The sequence below is a fragment of the Athene noctua genome, chromosome 3 (genome assembly GCF_965140245.1).
Source record: "Athene noctua chromosome 3, bAthNoc1.hap1.1, whole genome shotgun sequence".
NCBI lineage: Eukaryota > Metazoa > Chordata > Aves > Strigiformes > Strigidae > Athene > Athene noctua.
This window is the reverse complement of record NC_134039.1, coordinates 72733770-72749624: the sequence shown is the minus strand read 5'-3', so window position 1 is coordinate 72749624 and position 15855 is coordinate 72733770. Positions and strand designations below refer to the sequence as shown.

Sequence of the window (15855 nt, the reverse complement as noted above, 5' to 3'; positions counted from 1 at the left end):
AAACAAAGGAAAATACCAAGATGTTTTGCACTTACAACCAAATTTTTAGACAGTGAGAAAAGCAATTGAAGGGGAAGCTATTCTGTTTGGTACCAACTCTAAGAGAGAAACTGTTCAAGAACAGGGAGAGAAAAGACGGCTTGAGTGAGAATTACCCTGGGATGACAGAGCACACAGATTTCAGGAAGGGAAAGAAGCTGAATAAAAGAAGGTTTCAAGGGGTTTGAGAGGACTGTGGGCATAATCTCTCTGGAAGGGAGTCTGGAGAAAAGAATTTGAAGGAATTGGTTATTCCTTAAATTAAAAATACAAAGACAAAAAAATGCAAATTGAGACAGCACAGGAGAAGGACAAAAAGCATAGTAAAATAAATCTGTCTAAAATAAAAGCACCTTATTTATATCAAGCACAAGAAGGAACCATATAGAAAATTAAAACTAGTTTGGATTATTCAGAACAAGTGCAAAAGAATAGCAAAAGATGTAGAAAAGAAAATCAAAGAAGCCAAGGCCAAAAAATGTGAACAAGAAAAGACTGTGTACAAGAAAGATCATGAGGAATAACAGAAATTGTTCTGAAAGTATATTTCTGCTAAGAGCAAGTTTCAGGAAAGTGTTGCTCTACTGCTTAACAGAAACACCAGTCTTCACTAGTGGTATTAAGAGCATATGGTAATCTCAGTGTAGAATAGAGAAAGGACGAATTGGAGAGTACTTAATGTGTTAGGTGTTCCCAGGTTAGCTGTGCCTGAGACATGCTATATGTGGAAACTGGAAGAACTGGGTAAATCAGTCTCAGCCCTGTTAGCGATTACCATTGAGAAGCTGAAGAAGAGAAATGAGAGAGTGTGAAAAAACAGAAAAACTGATCCTTAAAAGCATGGGGGAGCTATGGAGGGAAGAGACCTATCACAGGTTTACAGATCATTTTTGTTCCTAGAGAAATTACAGAAAAATATTCAAATAATTTGTAAGTAGCTGGAGGAAGGCAACAAACAGCAATCAGCATGGGTTTGCCGGAACTATCTAACACCCTATAATGAGAGATTAAAACTTGTGGAAAGGAGCAAATGTCCTACATTTTCACTTTAAGAAACTTCTGAATGCTGCCTCAGAAGACTCCCCTGTAAACAAGCTAGGGAACATCAAGCAGTGTCTTAATGCATGGGGATATAGCTGCAAAATTGGTTCGATAAAGTAACCTCTAAGCAGCTGCTGCTGTTGTTTTACCACTATGTGTGTATTCCACAAGAATTTATTTTAGACACTATTTTGTTTTTTCAGTAATAATCTGGATTATTAGAAGGTACACTTATTAAATCTGAAGTTGTCACAAAATTGAGAATGGATTGGAAGGATGCTAGAGAACAGGATGAGAATTGAAAATTATCTTGACACGTTGGAGAAATGGCTTGGGGAATAAGGTAATATTTAATAGGTGTAAGTGCATGGTGCTACACTTGGGCAGAGTAGCCATGTACAGGACACAGGACCGCTGGTTAAGCAGTCGGCTTTCAAAACAATATGTTCGTCATTACCAGTACATGAGTAAACATAATCAAGCTGTTGTGAAAAGGTGTGGATGGATGAAAAAGACATAGCCTGCAAAATGTATGGAGTAATTCATCTGTTGTACTCAGTGCTCTGCTCAGATCAAGTACTGGGTCCAATTTTGAGCATCACACTTCAATAAAGATAGGGCTAATTGGAGGAAGTGCAGAGAATAGTAGTGAGGATAGTTAGCTGAAAAACATGACTTGTAAGGAAAGAATTCAAGAGGCAGAATTATTTACCCTAAAAAGTAAAAGACAGATAGGAGAGAAAAATTTTCAAGTATGTAAATAAATAAAAAAAACAAAACACAAACCAAAACCAAAAAAACAACCAACCAACCAACCCCAAACCACTTTGAAGTTACACAGATGCGTCCAACACGGATAGCTTAAATTCTCTCAAAGTACTAATTTACACAGCAGAAAAAAAAAATCTGACAGTAAGGTAAAACCACTTAGAACAGGCTGGATGAGAAATTTGTAAGTATATTTATTAGAGGTCTTTTAAAATACAGAAAACATGTCCAAAAATGATAAAAGTGCAGCTTTGTTTCAGTGGCAGTTTGGAGATGACCTGCTATGGATCCTGTCAGCAGTACATTCTCTGATTCCCTGCTGAGTGTGTTACATTACTGTGCCACACAATGCATTTTCTGTTCTGTAAATGTTGTGAAACATTATTGTACTTTGAATTAAGATGATACCTTTTTTTTTTATTTCAGTATGTGCAGAAGCTTACAATCCTGATGAGGAAGAGGACGACACAGAATCTAGGGTATTTAATTCTTTGAGTCAAATACTTACTTTTTTGGTTCTTGGGCATTAAATTTAGGAAGAAAATAGGGCTGATTATGTAAGTTATGTAACCAGTATTACCATTGCTTTCCAAAAGGATTCTTATTGTAATGTACTTTAATAATCTATGGGGTTTTCATGTTAAAAGAACATGTAAAAATACTCTGTAATAGTCATCCATGTATGACCTGATGTGAGTGTTATTCTATACCACACCTTTGATACCTGGTCTGTTAAGGAAAAATTTTGTGCAATTATATTTTCCCAGAGAGTGCCTGCTCCTGAAACTACTTATTCGGTATCCTCGTAAACTTACAGGAATTTCCTCAATATTCTAGTATCTTTCATAAGGCAGAAAAAGATAAATCTGTAAAATTGTTAAGATTTTGAAATGTACAATGCAATACCTAATGAACTGTATTTATTTCTTATGTCACCCTTTAAAGGCATTTGCTTAACTTTTAATATAAAAGAATAAGAATAATAAGCATAAGAATGACTTTTAAGACAAGTTTAAATGTTTGTATTCTACCTAATTTCTAGCTTGTAAAACTGTCAAAAAGGTTATGCTATAGTAGCACAGCTTTGAAACCTAGCATGTCTTTTTAAGCATATGAGTTGAATGAACATCTTAACTTGATTGATACTCACATTAACCAGGCATCGGTAATTTAGTAAATCTCTGGCTCACACAGATAGTGTCAAGTCTGTTGTTTACTCTGTGAAACTTCTGATATAAATTTAACACAGATACTATTTCACAAAATATTCCTTAGGAAGTTGTCATGGCAAATGGCTAAATGTAACAGTGGTGCTTTTTATAAAACATGCATGCTCCAAATATGATTAGAGAGTAGTAATGTTTATGCAGCAATATTTGAGATAAAGGTATCCAGAATGGCTTGCAGAAATGAACTGAATTCTACAAATGTGTAGATCTTGTTAGCTTAAATAGAGCAGTGCTAATGCTGGGGTGATACATTATTGAGTGTTTATTCAAATCCTGAAGGTTTTGAAATGGAAGTGTTTGGCATGAAACATGGCCAAAATATTGGATAATATGCTTAACTTAATTAGCTCAGTCCTTCAGCTAGTGCTGCTATATGATATAACCACTTTAAAGGTTTTTCCGTTATATCCCCCAGATTATTCACCCTAAAACAGATGATCAAAGAAACAGACTGCAGGAGGCATGCAAGGACATTCTTCTTTTTAAGAACCTAGATCCGGTAAGAGACTCTTTGTAACGATCAACACTTAGCAGTTCTGCTAAGAATTAATTCTTTTGAACTTTTGAACAGAAGTTTACAGATTTGGCTTCTGTAAGCTCTTATGTATGCTTTCTTGACCATTTCATAAACTCCAGAAGTGTCATTTTTATAACTAATATATATAAAGAGCCTTTTGTTCACCACCATGAATGTTTTGAAGTACATTAATATGAATGTATACATTAATATGATTGTAAAGTATTATATTTTATTTTAAATCTTCTTGCTGTACACTGATACATATATATATAAACTCATCAGTTAATTTGTATGTTTGTTCCTACTAGTTACTTTTTATCATCTAGAAGTGTGCTGAGTGCTCCATCAAAATCTAAAATTACCCCCAAAGCCTACATTTTAGCTATAGATGTAATTGAACAAGCAAGTTACGAAATAAAGGGAAGGAGAAAGGCAATAGCAGGGTGTTTACATTATTATTTCACTTAATAAAGATACTGTAAAAATGTTACAGATCATTTTCTATGCAGATAATTTCCTTCTATTGCCTATAAAAACAATTATGAGCTTTTAAGTAAGCTTAAATGCAGTGAATGAGGGATCTGGATCAGACAAAGGTGATAATGCTACAAAAAAGCACAGGGTTGTTTAAGGGAAAAGGTGAGTGTATCAATCAAAACATGCATACTGAGGTTGGGATGACTCACAGCACACCAAATGGTTTCCCAAGAGAATTGATTCAGTGCTGTCAAGGGGAGGGAACGTGGGGGAAAGGGAAATAATTATGTAGAGGTTTAAGCATGAGAACAAAAAGTTTTAAATTTGATTCAAGAAGGAGCTGATGGAAAGACTAGCCTGCAGCTCTGTTTGGAAGTCAGGTGCTGTTACAGTGAATGCAGGTTAATTCGTGCTGTGGGTTTCCAGCTCCTGCTTTTGCCTGCACAAAGGCTGAGCTCTGACCCTGGATGCCTGCTCCCAGAGAGGCCCTGAGAAGCAGTGAGACACAGACCCCCAGTTTTGCAGAACCCTGGAGATGGAACTATAGGAGGGCATCAAATGTCTCAATGTAGGCGCTAATATGTGTGCATTCTTGGGACAGTAGGGATCCTGACACAGAAGATTTCCTAATGCTGTCTGTTTAATGGGTAATTAGCTGTTCTGCTGTGCTGGTTCAAGCTAAAGTCACCCAAACATTTGCCCCTTCCACTGCTGAGTTATGTTTCTGTATATCTTCAGGGATACAGAGTGATTTGTGGGCATCTGCTATGGATGTGAAATTGCTTTGTTATATGTTTTCCTTACTGTTGCTGTGTCCTGGCTTCCACTTGGCTGGACCATCGTTAGATTAGCCTGCCAGTGGCATTTTGTCAGACCCCTCTTGCTTAGCCTCTGAGCATTTCTCTCTAAGGAACCCTGTGACCCATCGGATTATTGTGTGACCTAGAATCTGCTTGTGATGTTCATTTTGAGTTGCTGCTTTCTTGATTCTGTCTTAACAGAGTTTCTTGGTAGTATCTGCTTATAGTATCAATCCTCTGGATTAGATCTGCTTTCCCTTCCAGTGAGAACTAGATCTTCTGTCTAAATAGTCATCAGCCACTTGGTCTGCAGGACAGGCTTTGTATCAGCTATATTGTAATGTTGTGTAGACGTAGAGCATTAAACTGTTCCAGTGTGGGCATTTGATATAACTCTTCAAAGAAATATTGAGGGAATGCTTCCCCTGTTTGTGGAAGTCTTCTCAGGACTGTGCTGCTGTCTGGATACCACAACCTCTTGATATTTTGAACTCCTTTTTTACTTTCTGCTTCTGAATCAGTCACTTGTAATCGCTAATAGTTCCCACAGTCTATTCCATGTGTTAAGTAGAAGACTTCTTAGCTGGTCCCCCCTTTGTGGTGCTGTGCAATCCAAAGCCTTGAAATCCACTCCTGGGATCTCCCAAGTCTTATTTACCCCCCTTTGCTCAGATTGTCCGGCAGATTAAGAACACTTCCTTCTGCTTTAAATCCTTCGCAGAGAGCATTCTGGAAAGTTGAATAAGATGATTTTTGTAAAGGAATTTTTCTTTATAATAACTTCATTCATAAGAGGCATTACAAAGCTACTGAGCTCTGAAGATAGCAAGGGTATTAAAATGTAGCCTTCTCCTGACTGTCTTGCTCCTTCTGTGGAGCCACAACCTGTAGTCTCTGAGGGCCCTCTCCCACTCCTCTTTCTTGTTCTGCTAGGCAGTGACTCAAGAGTTCTGCCATTGTAGTTGCAGTAATTTAAATGTTTCTATCCCACTTTCTTCTTTACCTCTGTTTCTCCACCCTGCAGTACAAACGCACGTGGTGCCAGCTGCTGCAGTTCGCTCTCTGGTGTATTAGCAAAAACTCCATCTTGGAGAGAGATAATATCTTCAGCTGCTAAACCTAAAGTTTCTGGAACAGAAGTTAAGCTGTGTATTGACAGCGTCTCCTACTCCCACTGCTTTTTTCTTGCACTGAACTTCAGCCTTTTCCTGCTATAGTCTGCATATGAAAAACATGGTTTCAGAGGTCAGTGAGTTAGAGGGGAATAGACAATGTAAAGTGCTTAATGGCTTTTCCCTGATGGCCTTTTAGCAAGGTGTCAAACACCATTCCTAGATAGGCCACCAGTCTGAAATACAGTATAACTACATGTCTTACAGCATGATCAGAATTGCGTTCAGTACATAATGCTAAATGGAGTTCACATTTTCTTAAATCCCACCCTATCACTGTGTTTTAATTTAAGTGGAATGGTAAGATAAGGGTCTCATTAAAGCAGAATAAGTTGCAGTAGTTAGGAGGTGACTTATGGTGCTGCTCAGCATTTTAATTAAAGAGTCCATCTGAACAGACAAGAGCCTTCACATAAAAGTGAAAAACAGTAGAACCATTTGGATATGAGAATAAATGAGAGAGAGGAGAAAAGGATAACCTTCAGACTTTGAGACAATTTAAGACTTTCTAAACACACACAACTCTTTCTTGAGCCTGCACTTACCTGATAGCAGTTTTTTAATATCAGAAAGGTAAACTTATGGAGAAGTATTTTTAAATATCAATATTTCACATACTGCCTCTGATTGAAAATACATCATAGTATAAAGGAACACCAGTTCTGGTGCAGTTCCTTGAGCAGTACTCTACGTTTTAAAGGCCAACTCTTATAAATTCCTTAAAGTCTGTGAAGTTACTTGAATTTTCTTGAAACTTTCTTTAACTTTGTGGATTGATGAGGATGTGACCAGTCAACTAACGTCAGTTCAGCAAGGTACTCCTGAGTTAATGCCATTAAATAATAAGTACTTTTAAAGAATTGACATGTTAGCATTCTTGTCACCTTTCTGGGGTCTTAATCACTTCCCCTCTGAATGCTTTAACTCAGTATCAGTTTTAGCTAGTGTATAACAGTACTGTAAAAAATACTGGAACAGGAGAGGATAGATTGAAACGTGCATGTGCAACAAGATGAGGGAAAAAGGTTTCCGCAGAGCTCTTTGGCTACTTTTTAGATTACCAGATCAGGAAAGAATCAAGAGAAATTTCAGGAGCAGAACTGTGTGGATGAGTGAATTAGAAGAGAGAAAGGTGCATTGACATTTTTTTTTCCTCTCCACATGCTGTTAATTTAACCTATGTTATATTAAGTCATTCCTCTTCTAAAGCACGTCTTCCTATTCTTCTTCCCAGAAAAACCTCTTCCTAGTAAACCAAGTATTATTTATTGTTCCTCTCAATTGCCTGCCGCACCATTGCCAGAAATCCTAATATGACTTTATTCTCCCAGTATTCCATGGTGTACCTGGATGCTTGCTCTACATGCATGCACAAAGCATGTCACCACATGTGCTTCATGCTCCAGTTGCTGGAGGTTACTGGCAGTGGAATCGGAAGCTGCATGCCCTCTTTCCTCTCCACTTTCACTCTCTATAAGCCAACAAGGAGAAAACAAGATGATGACCAGATGCCTTGGGCCATTACTGAGGATAAGGCCCAAGTCGCTGTTACTGGAATTTGTCTCTGTTCAGACTAATAGCTTTTTTATCATTGGAAGGAATAGCAGCAGCAACAGCTCATCTAGTGTCCAGGGCAGCCTTCTATACTTCATTTTTACAATGCAACTCAGAGAAGTTATTCATTTGGTTTTTGTCTTTTAAGAGGAAATTTTGCTGGGGCTGATTAACAACAGGCTATTTGGTTCGGCTGTTATGGCCCATAGGCCAGCAGTTAAAAAATCCCATGAGCCTATTATTAGAATAACAGGGTGGCTAAAGTGACTGGTACCATCAAAGCTGTGCTGCACCTTGCACTTAAAGTTTGAATCCTTTCTTTTGCAAAAATTCACAGGCAGTGTTAGATTATCTGTTCTGGTTTAGGGAAATTTTATTTTGGAGAGCAGAGCTTTGTCCTGCTAATGTTTGTAGAATATATTTCAAATACGTCTTGACCCTTTTCTAAAAGGTAATATATATTATACATACACTTCACAGAATCCTCTAGGTTGGAAAAGACCTTGAAGATCACCTAGTCCAACCATTAACCTAACACTGACAGTTCCCAACTACACCAGATCCCTCAGCGCTATGTCAGTCCAACTCTTAAACACCTCCAGGGATGGGGACTCCACCACCTCCCTGGACAGCCCATTCCAACCCCTAACAACCCCTTCTGGAAAGAAATGCTTCCTAATATCCAGGCTAAACCTTCCCTGGTGCAACTTGAGACCATTCCCTCTTGTTCTATCACTTATTACTTGGTTAAAGAGTCTCATCCCCAGCTCTCTGCAACCTCCTTTCAGGTAGCTGCAGAGGGCGATGAGGTCTCCCCTCAGCCTCGTCTTCTCCAGACTAAACCCCCCCAGTTCCCTCAGCCGCTCCTCGTATGACCTGTGCTCCAGACCCTGCACCAGCTCCGTTGCCCTTCTCTGGACACGCTCGAGTCATTCAATGTCCTTTTTGTAGTGAGGGGCCCAAAACTGAACACAGGAATCGAGGGGCAGCCTCACCAGTGCCGAGCACAGGGGTAAGATTCCTTCCCTGTCCCTGCTGGCCACACTATTGCTGACACAAGCCAGGATGCCATTGGCCTTCTTGGCCCCCTGGGCACACTGCTGGCTCCTGTTCAGCCAGCTGTCAATCAACCCCCCAGGTCCCTCTCTGACTGGCAGCTCTCCAGCCACTCCTCCCCAGGCCTGTAGCGCTGCTAGGGGTTGTTGTGGCCCAAGGGCAGCCCCCGGCATTTGCCCTTATTCAAACTCACACAGTTGGCCTCAGCCCATGGCTCCAGCCTGTCCAGGTCTCTCTGCAGAGCCTCCCTACCCTCGAGCAGATCAACACTCCCACCCAACTTGGTGTCATCTGCAAACTGACTGAGGGTGCACTCGATCCCCTCGTCTAGATCATCAATAAAGATGTTAAACAGGAGTGGCCTCAAAACCGAGCCCTGGGGGACACCACTCGTGACCGGCCGCCAACTGGATTTAACTCCGTTCACCACAACTCTCTGGGCCCGGCCATCCAGACAGTTTTTAACCCAGTGAAGCGTGTGTCCATCCAAGCCACGAGCAGTCAGTTTCACCAGGAGAATGGTGTGGGAAATGGTGTCAAAGACCTTACTGAAATCAAGGTAGACAACATCCACACCCTTTCTCTTCACAAATATGCAAGAGCAATTTCTGGGCATATTGCCACTCATGAACCTGGGGAATTATTGTAAGAGAGCACAAATATTGATTAATCAATTAGAATTTATTAACTTGAAGGAAGATGAAACAAAGCATAATGCAGCTGGGTTTCATGAATAGTGGACTCCTTTATAATTAAGACCAAAGCATTCCTTGAAAAGTGCTACCAACAGAAGATTCTCATAATGCTCATATGTTCTCAAAAATTTTGGTGAAGAATTAGGACTACAGATGTTGGAGCAATCAGTGGGAATACATACATATATATAAAGAGCCCAGAATGCCTGGACATGTTAATGCTCTGCTCTCTTGAATGCCACAAAATTCTTTGCAAACTAATGTGTTCCCAAGTAAATAGAACCGCACTTAATCCTGTTTTTTCCTAAGGCAAGATTAATACTTACATCAGATCCAGCAAACAGGGATTCTCTCCGCCTTGCCTATTGTATCAGAAATAGTGGCACTAGTAGAACTAGGGAAGTGATCTTCCCCCTCTACTCAGCACTGGTGAGGCTGCACCTTCAGTTTTGGGCCCTCACTACAAGAAAGCCATTAAGATGTGTCCAAAAAGCTGGTGAAGGGCCTAGAGCACAAGTCTTATGAGCAGCTGAGGGAACTGGGGTTGTTTAGTCTAGAGAAAAGGAGGCTGAGGGCAGACCTTATCACCCTCTACAGCTACCTGAAAGGAGGCTGTAGTGAGGTGGTTATGGTCAGATAACAAGTGGTAGGATGAGAGGAAATGGCCTCAAGTTGTGCCAGGAGAGGTTTAGACTGAATATTAGGAAAAATTTCTTGACTGAAAGGGTTGTGAAGCATTGGAACAGGCTACCCAGGGAAGTTGTTGAGTTGCCATCCCTGGAGGTATTTAAAAGATGTGTGAATGTGGTGCTTAGGGACATGGTTTAGTGCTGGACTTGGCAATGTTAGGTTAATGGTTGGACTCAATGATCTTAAAGGTCTTTTCCAACCTAAACAATTCTATGATTCTATAATTAGTTATTGAAGATGTTCTACAAAACAACTGCCCAATGGAAGTACCTTCATATTTGGCTTAAGAATTTTGGAAACAATTTGCAACTCTGAATTACTTCTGCTCTTTTTTTACCAAACTGTTGAAAAGAACCAACCAACTTTCTTAAAGGCCTAGTTAGAAAATATGAAAAGTGTTACTGAGCCAGACTGATGAGCATGTGGATGATATTTGAGAGCAGAATAGTAATTTAACATATAACTGTGTGGAGGAAGGTTAAGGTACATTCTCAAGGAAAGTAATATTGCTTGAAAAGATTATACATCGAAATACAAATTAGATTCTTTGATAGTGAAGAAATAAATGCCTTTTGATTAGTTTACAAGTGAGTATTACACAAGGGAGCTAAACATTTTGAATTGGATCAGTGTTGGTATATCAGAGTTCTAAGGGAGTATATGTACATGGTTTTGTTCTGAAAAACAGATGTGGAGAGCTGTAGACAAGAATTCTGTAATTTAGTCTTCCTCCTCAAGGTCCTGACTAGTTGATTAAGAATTCCTTTTCTTCCCATGGTTTCCCCACCTATGTTTTGACAACTTTTTCTTGTTATTTTTTGCCGCTCCCTGCCCCCCCTCCCGTTCAAGTATTCTGTCTGCTTCATTACCTTCTTAATACCATGCTGAGCATTAATTTGTTGGTATTTCATAATGCTCAAAATGAGGATAAGGTGGCCAACTTGGGCTCAGTTTGGTAAAATGGTTGTAGAGATGAAGAATAAAGTGGTTGATAAATTCAGTTAGGGGCAATAGAACCACTGTGGATTCACTTTGCTCATATGATAGTCTTATGGTTGTGTGTCAGAACATTTTTACATAATTTTTACAAGTCATATGAGATAGGTAAGTCTTATTACTACTATTGTACTGAAGTGCAAGGCAGTCTCATGCCTGCTTAGATTGTGCAGGATGTTTAGGATCTAAAAGGGAAATTAGCTGAGATTTCCTGTCTACCAGGGAGCACTCCAGCAACACCCTCATCCTTCTTTTGGGGGCTTCCCAAAGCATATATAATCCCAACACACTGTGCAGTACTTTTGGGATTTACTGCACCTGGCTTAATAGCTAGAGTTTGCCAGCTCCTGTCAAATGTCAGATTAAGATTGTCTCGAGTTTTCTCAGAAGTGCATTATTTAATTGTACAAATGTAGCTGTGCCTTCTATCTCCTGAATACCTTTTCTTAAATAGTGGGGAAGGACATTTTTCAGAAGTTACTTTTTATATTTGTCATTGTCATGGCTTCCAGTGACAACTGTGTCATACTTTCCATCTACATTGGCATCTACAGTGCCTTCTTAGATTCAGAATTGGTAGCACTTTGTCAAACAACAAACATTTGTGTCAGCAATTTAAACATTGATGATTCTTGGAAGCCCCAGTGTTTGAGTGGTTAAGCATGGAGAACTTTGTTTTACAAAATAGCTCACAGTAAATTTACAAATTGATATTAAGACAACATGTACCTGGCACAGTGGTAGCAAATCACTTGGTAGTCTGGCAGTAAAAATTGCTATTGGCATTTCGGAAGTGCATGTCATGGTCTACCAGCTCTCCTGAATGAATCAAAAGCTGTCTTGCAAGGACAGACAAGTGACTGGATTTTTAATCTGTGTGAAATGTACACTAAATAAAATGCAGTTTTAATTATATTCAGTGTCCGTTATCTAACTGATTTTTTTTTTCAAGGAATTGTCTTCAGATGTAATTGCCATGTTTGTTTTGTTGATTTGAAAGAAATTGAGGCTAACATACTGCTTTCAAATAATGCAACATGCATCTGGAGGATGGTACTTTATGTGATACAAAGAATATGTTAGGAGAGTTGTGAGTGATTATTTGCAGATTTTCACTTGACCTGGCAAGAAGGATGGAATCAGACACTGTTCCAGGGGGTTGCCCTTGGTAAACCAGTTATCATTCTTGTCAGGGGCTTTGTTCTTCTGGATCTCATATAATGTCTTTTGTTTGGAACTGATTGTAAACATGCACAAAATTTTGTACATTTCATGTATGAAATGGCAATACATCAGCCTTACACACAGCTTACCTATGCATGGGTATCATCACAGGCCTAGATTCATAAAGGTACCTGGTATCCCAGTTGCATTTTAGGCACAGTAAAATATTTCCTAACCTGTAACAGAGTCATTCATAAAGCCTCTGCTTAGGTGCTATGCTGTTCATAGGCACCATCATAAGTACCAGAGGTATTTTTTGACATTAAAGTTCTGCTTCTATGCTAAAGGTTCATGTGTCTACCATGGGACAAAGGGGGGAAGAGGGAGCAACTTTTTGTGACAGGTGTGTAGTGTTTAGACTACTTAGCACATGAAGACTGTGAGGGAGCATCAGACTCCTAGTGAAATGTTGATTAAGAACGTCTGTGTAGCTGCTGTTGAGGAGAGAGAGCTCACAGGAGCACAGCAGAGGATAAACTAGCAGAGGCTTTGTAGTTAAGGTAGTTTGAGCAGATGGGAGTTTGAAGAGGAACTGGAAACTGCGCAAGACAGTGTGAGGCTGCTAGCACTGGTGCAATGACAGTGATGATGTGCCACAGGGAGTGCTCCCCAGTAACGGCTGAACCAGCCAACCATGGCACATCCAGAGGTTTAAACCCAGATCTAGAGGGACAAAGTGACCATCTTTGTCTCAGGCTGCTGGGAGTGTCCGGTGTCTCTCCTGAAGGCTGGGGGGCAGTGGTGGCTTCCCCTATGGGATATGTGCTGTGGCCAGAGTGCCGAGCTGCCAGCTGAAGGAACTGCAGAAGGACATGAGAAGGACTGCATAGCATCAGGCAGGACCAACAGGAGCTTGACAGCACCTTTTAAGGGTCCACCAAAGAGATCAGAGTGCTTTTCTACAACAGATGGAGGCACCAATCTGTTGACCAGCCTTGCTCTCAAGTGGTGCTTACAGAATCAAGACACAACACACACAAGCTGAAATGCAAAAAAAAAATCTGTTTAAGAAAAACCTTTTTACTGTGAGGGTGGTCAAATGCTGGAACAGGTTGCCCAGGAAGGTTGTGGAGTTGATTTACATGTTTTGGGACTAAAGAGCTAAGAATATCTGCTAACTGTTTTTTACTAGTTGTCACAGTCACATGCCCTTCATATTAAATGTTTTCTTAATTCAGTAGTTTGAAGGCTTTAATTACAGGGAAAAATATAATTTGATTGACTAGAAATACAGATTTTGTTTACCAGAAGATTAAGAAGGATGCCTAAAGGCAGAGTTTGACTGACTGCAGTAGATTATTTTGAAATTTTCTATTCTTGTCACCTTTATTGAGTTCGGCAGTTGGTAACAACAAACCAGATCATAAAACGTTCTCTGTCCTTGAGGCCATGCAATGCAGTATGACATACATATGTACAGCTAAACTCTCTTGCACCTTCCTCTCCTCATAACCCCACTAAACCAAGCACCTAACCAGGGTGGTTTTGTGTTTACTGGGAAGAAGCCCTGGGTCAAGCATTCTTCCAAGTCATGACCAGGGTTTGTCAGTAGGAGTGATAGTTGGCACAAGCTGAAACTGTAACCAGCTGTGCTGACAATTGCACCAAGAGCAAACCAGCTCAGACCATATCATGTCAGTGCCTGAGTTCATCCCCTGGTCCTGTTGAGTTTGTACTTCTTAGTTGTAGTCTCTGATTCTGACTGATCTAAATATGCAAGAGTACTTTCCTAGCACAGTTCATTTAAGTTGGTATAAAACTAGGGTAGTACCATCTTGGTCTGAGTAAGAGAGGGAAAAACCCCACATCATCTCCACTTTAGGTGATATGAGAGGATATATCATGCTGGCTGATGCACATAAAGAAGCTAATGCTCCTTTGCAGTTCTGCCTCCCAGCAGTTAAACCCACACTCGAAAGCAAGGGCGACTGAGAATGTAATGACGACTGTAACTATGGCATAATTATTCACTTGTCTGTGGCTTCAAATGCTTTAGACAATTAACTGACATTAGGTCAGTTTTGCAGATTCTGTAGGAGTTCCTTTTAGTTTACATAGGGAGAACTGAAAAGACTGAAGTAATATTACCTATCAATTTAAGCATGAAAATTTTAAAAATGCAACTCCTGTACAAACTTTTCAGTCTCTCCCAACGGCGCACACACACACTTTTCTCTTTCTCTGAAATGAAGTACAGCCCATTCACTGATAGTAAAATGATCCTTCTTTTTGCAAATACATACCTGTCCATACTAAAAAGAGTACTAAATAGCGACATAGTTAAATGATTCCTTGCTAGCCTAGCTTAGCCGCATGATGTCTTACTGTAATTTATGATGATCAGCTGTACTGAGGATGGATGCTGCCATTCTTTTGTTCTTTGTGCCCACACACAGTGAACTCTGTGAAATAAAATTGTGTTTAGCTTCCATTTTTTAAAAAGGCTGGGATAACATGATACTGCTGATATTTTTTAAAGCTTTGAGTAAGTGAAGAAATTCAACAGAATGAGGATGGAATTCATTCCACCTAATTTTATCTGTCTAAAAATTAAGTGTGAGTTACAGTAGATCTCTCTATCATGAGAGGAAAGAAAGGGGAATCTCTAGAGAATGATTCTGAACTATATAGTGTGGTTATCTCTGAGGGCTCCAGAAGGATTCTCGAGGACTGTCTTCTTTGGAAAAGCAAATGCCATCTTTTGATGGCTGGAAATGCTGTGAACTGAACCATTGTAAAATGCGTGGGGATCTAAATCTACAGGCTTTTCTCTAGCATGATTTCACTAGAATCTGCTTGTTCCGATATGATACATATTTAATAAGTTTCAAAAACTAGAGGACAATTTTGTATTTATTATCAGAATTTCAGGCATATTACTGGATAGGTTGAAAATAAAATTTAAATTTTTAAGTTATCTTTAGAACTCATATTTTTAATCCACAGTGAGCTCTGTTTGGGGTTTTTAGATGTGAATGGTTAAATTTTAGCAGATTTACACTAGACAAGACAAATTATGTGATTAGTGATTTGGTTTTGTTACTAGACAGTCATAATTCAGATGATGGCATTTTGTTAGTCTGTTAATATTTATCTCTAAACATTTGTATTGCGTTCAAATTAACAAAGTAGTTTTATAGCTGTGTATGAGCCCAGCATTACCTTAATCAAAGCACGGCAGACCTTTATGGTTACATCTATCCCACCATCGTGCTGGCATTGTATAATTTAGATTTTCAAAATACTTTATCATTATTTTGAAACTTTAAATTCTGTAAAATAGTTCTAAAGACAAAAACCAGGTAAGTGTATTGTTTGCAGTAAGGGATACATTTTTTTTCTTTTAACTGTATAATGTCACACAACTGTGAAGGGTGAGATTCTATCCTCAGATGCTTATGAGCAATTTATGTTGCAGTCAAGATCTGTATTATCATTGGCAGGGACAAGAAGGGAAGCTGGGCTCTGAGCACTGGAAGAGGAAAAAGCTAACACTGAACACTAAATAAAATTGTCTTTCTGATTGATCCATGCATTTCTGTAGCATGAATATTTTCCATCCATGAACAGTTTTTATCTGCATATTGGGAGGCT

The 15855-nt window shown here is 39.4% G+C and overlaps 1 protein-coding gene across 3 annotated transcripts in view; it reads left to right on the top strand.

Annotated features, from left to right (window-relative positions):
* The window catches only part of PRKAR2B (protein kinase cAMP-dependent type II regulatory subunit beta), a 94289-nt gene that overhangs the window by 69111 nt on the left and 9323 nt on the right, over nt 1-15855 (top strand). For all 3 annotated transcript variants that reach the window (XM_074903329.1, XM_074903330.1, XM_074903327.1), the window contains 2 exons: nt 2275-2327; nt 3493-3576. In XM_074903329.1, coding sequence (XP_074759430.1) covers nt 2275-2327; nt 3493-3576 — 137 coding nt within the window. The remainder of the gene's footprint in view (nt 1-2274; nt 2328-3492; nt 3577-15855) is intronic.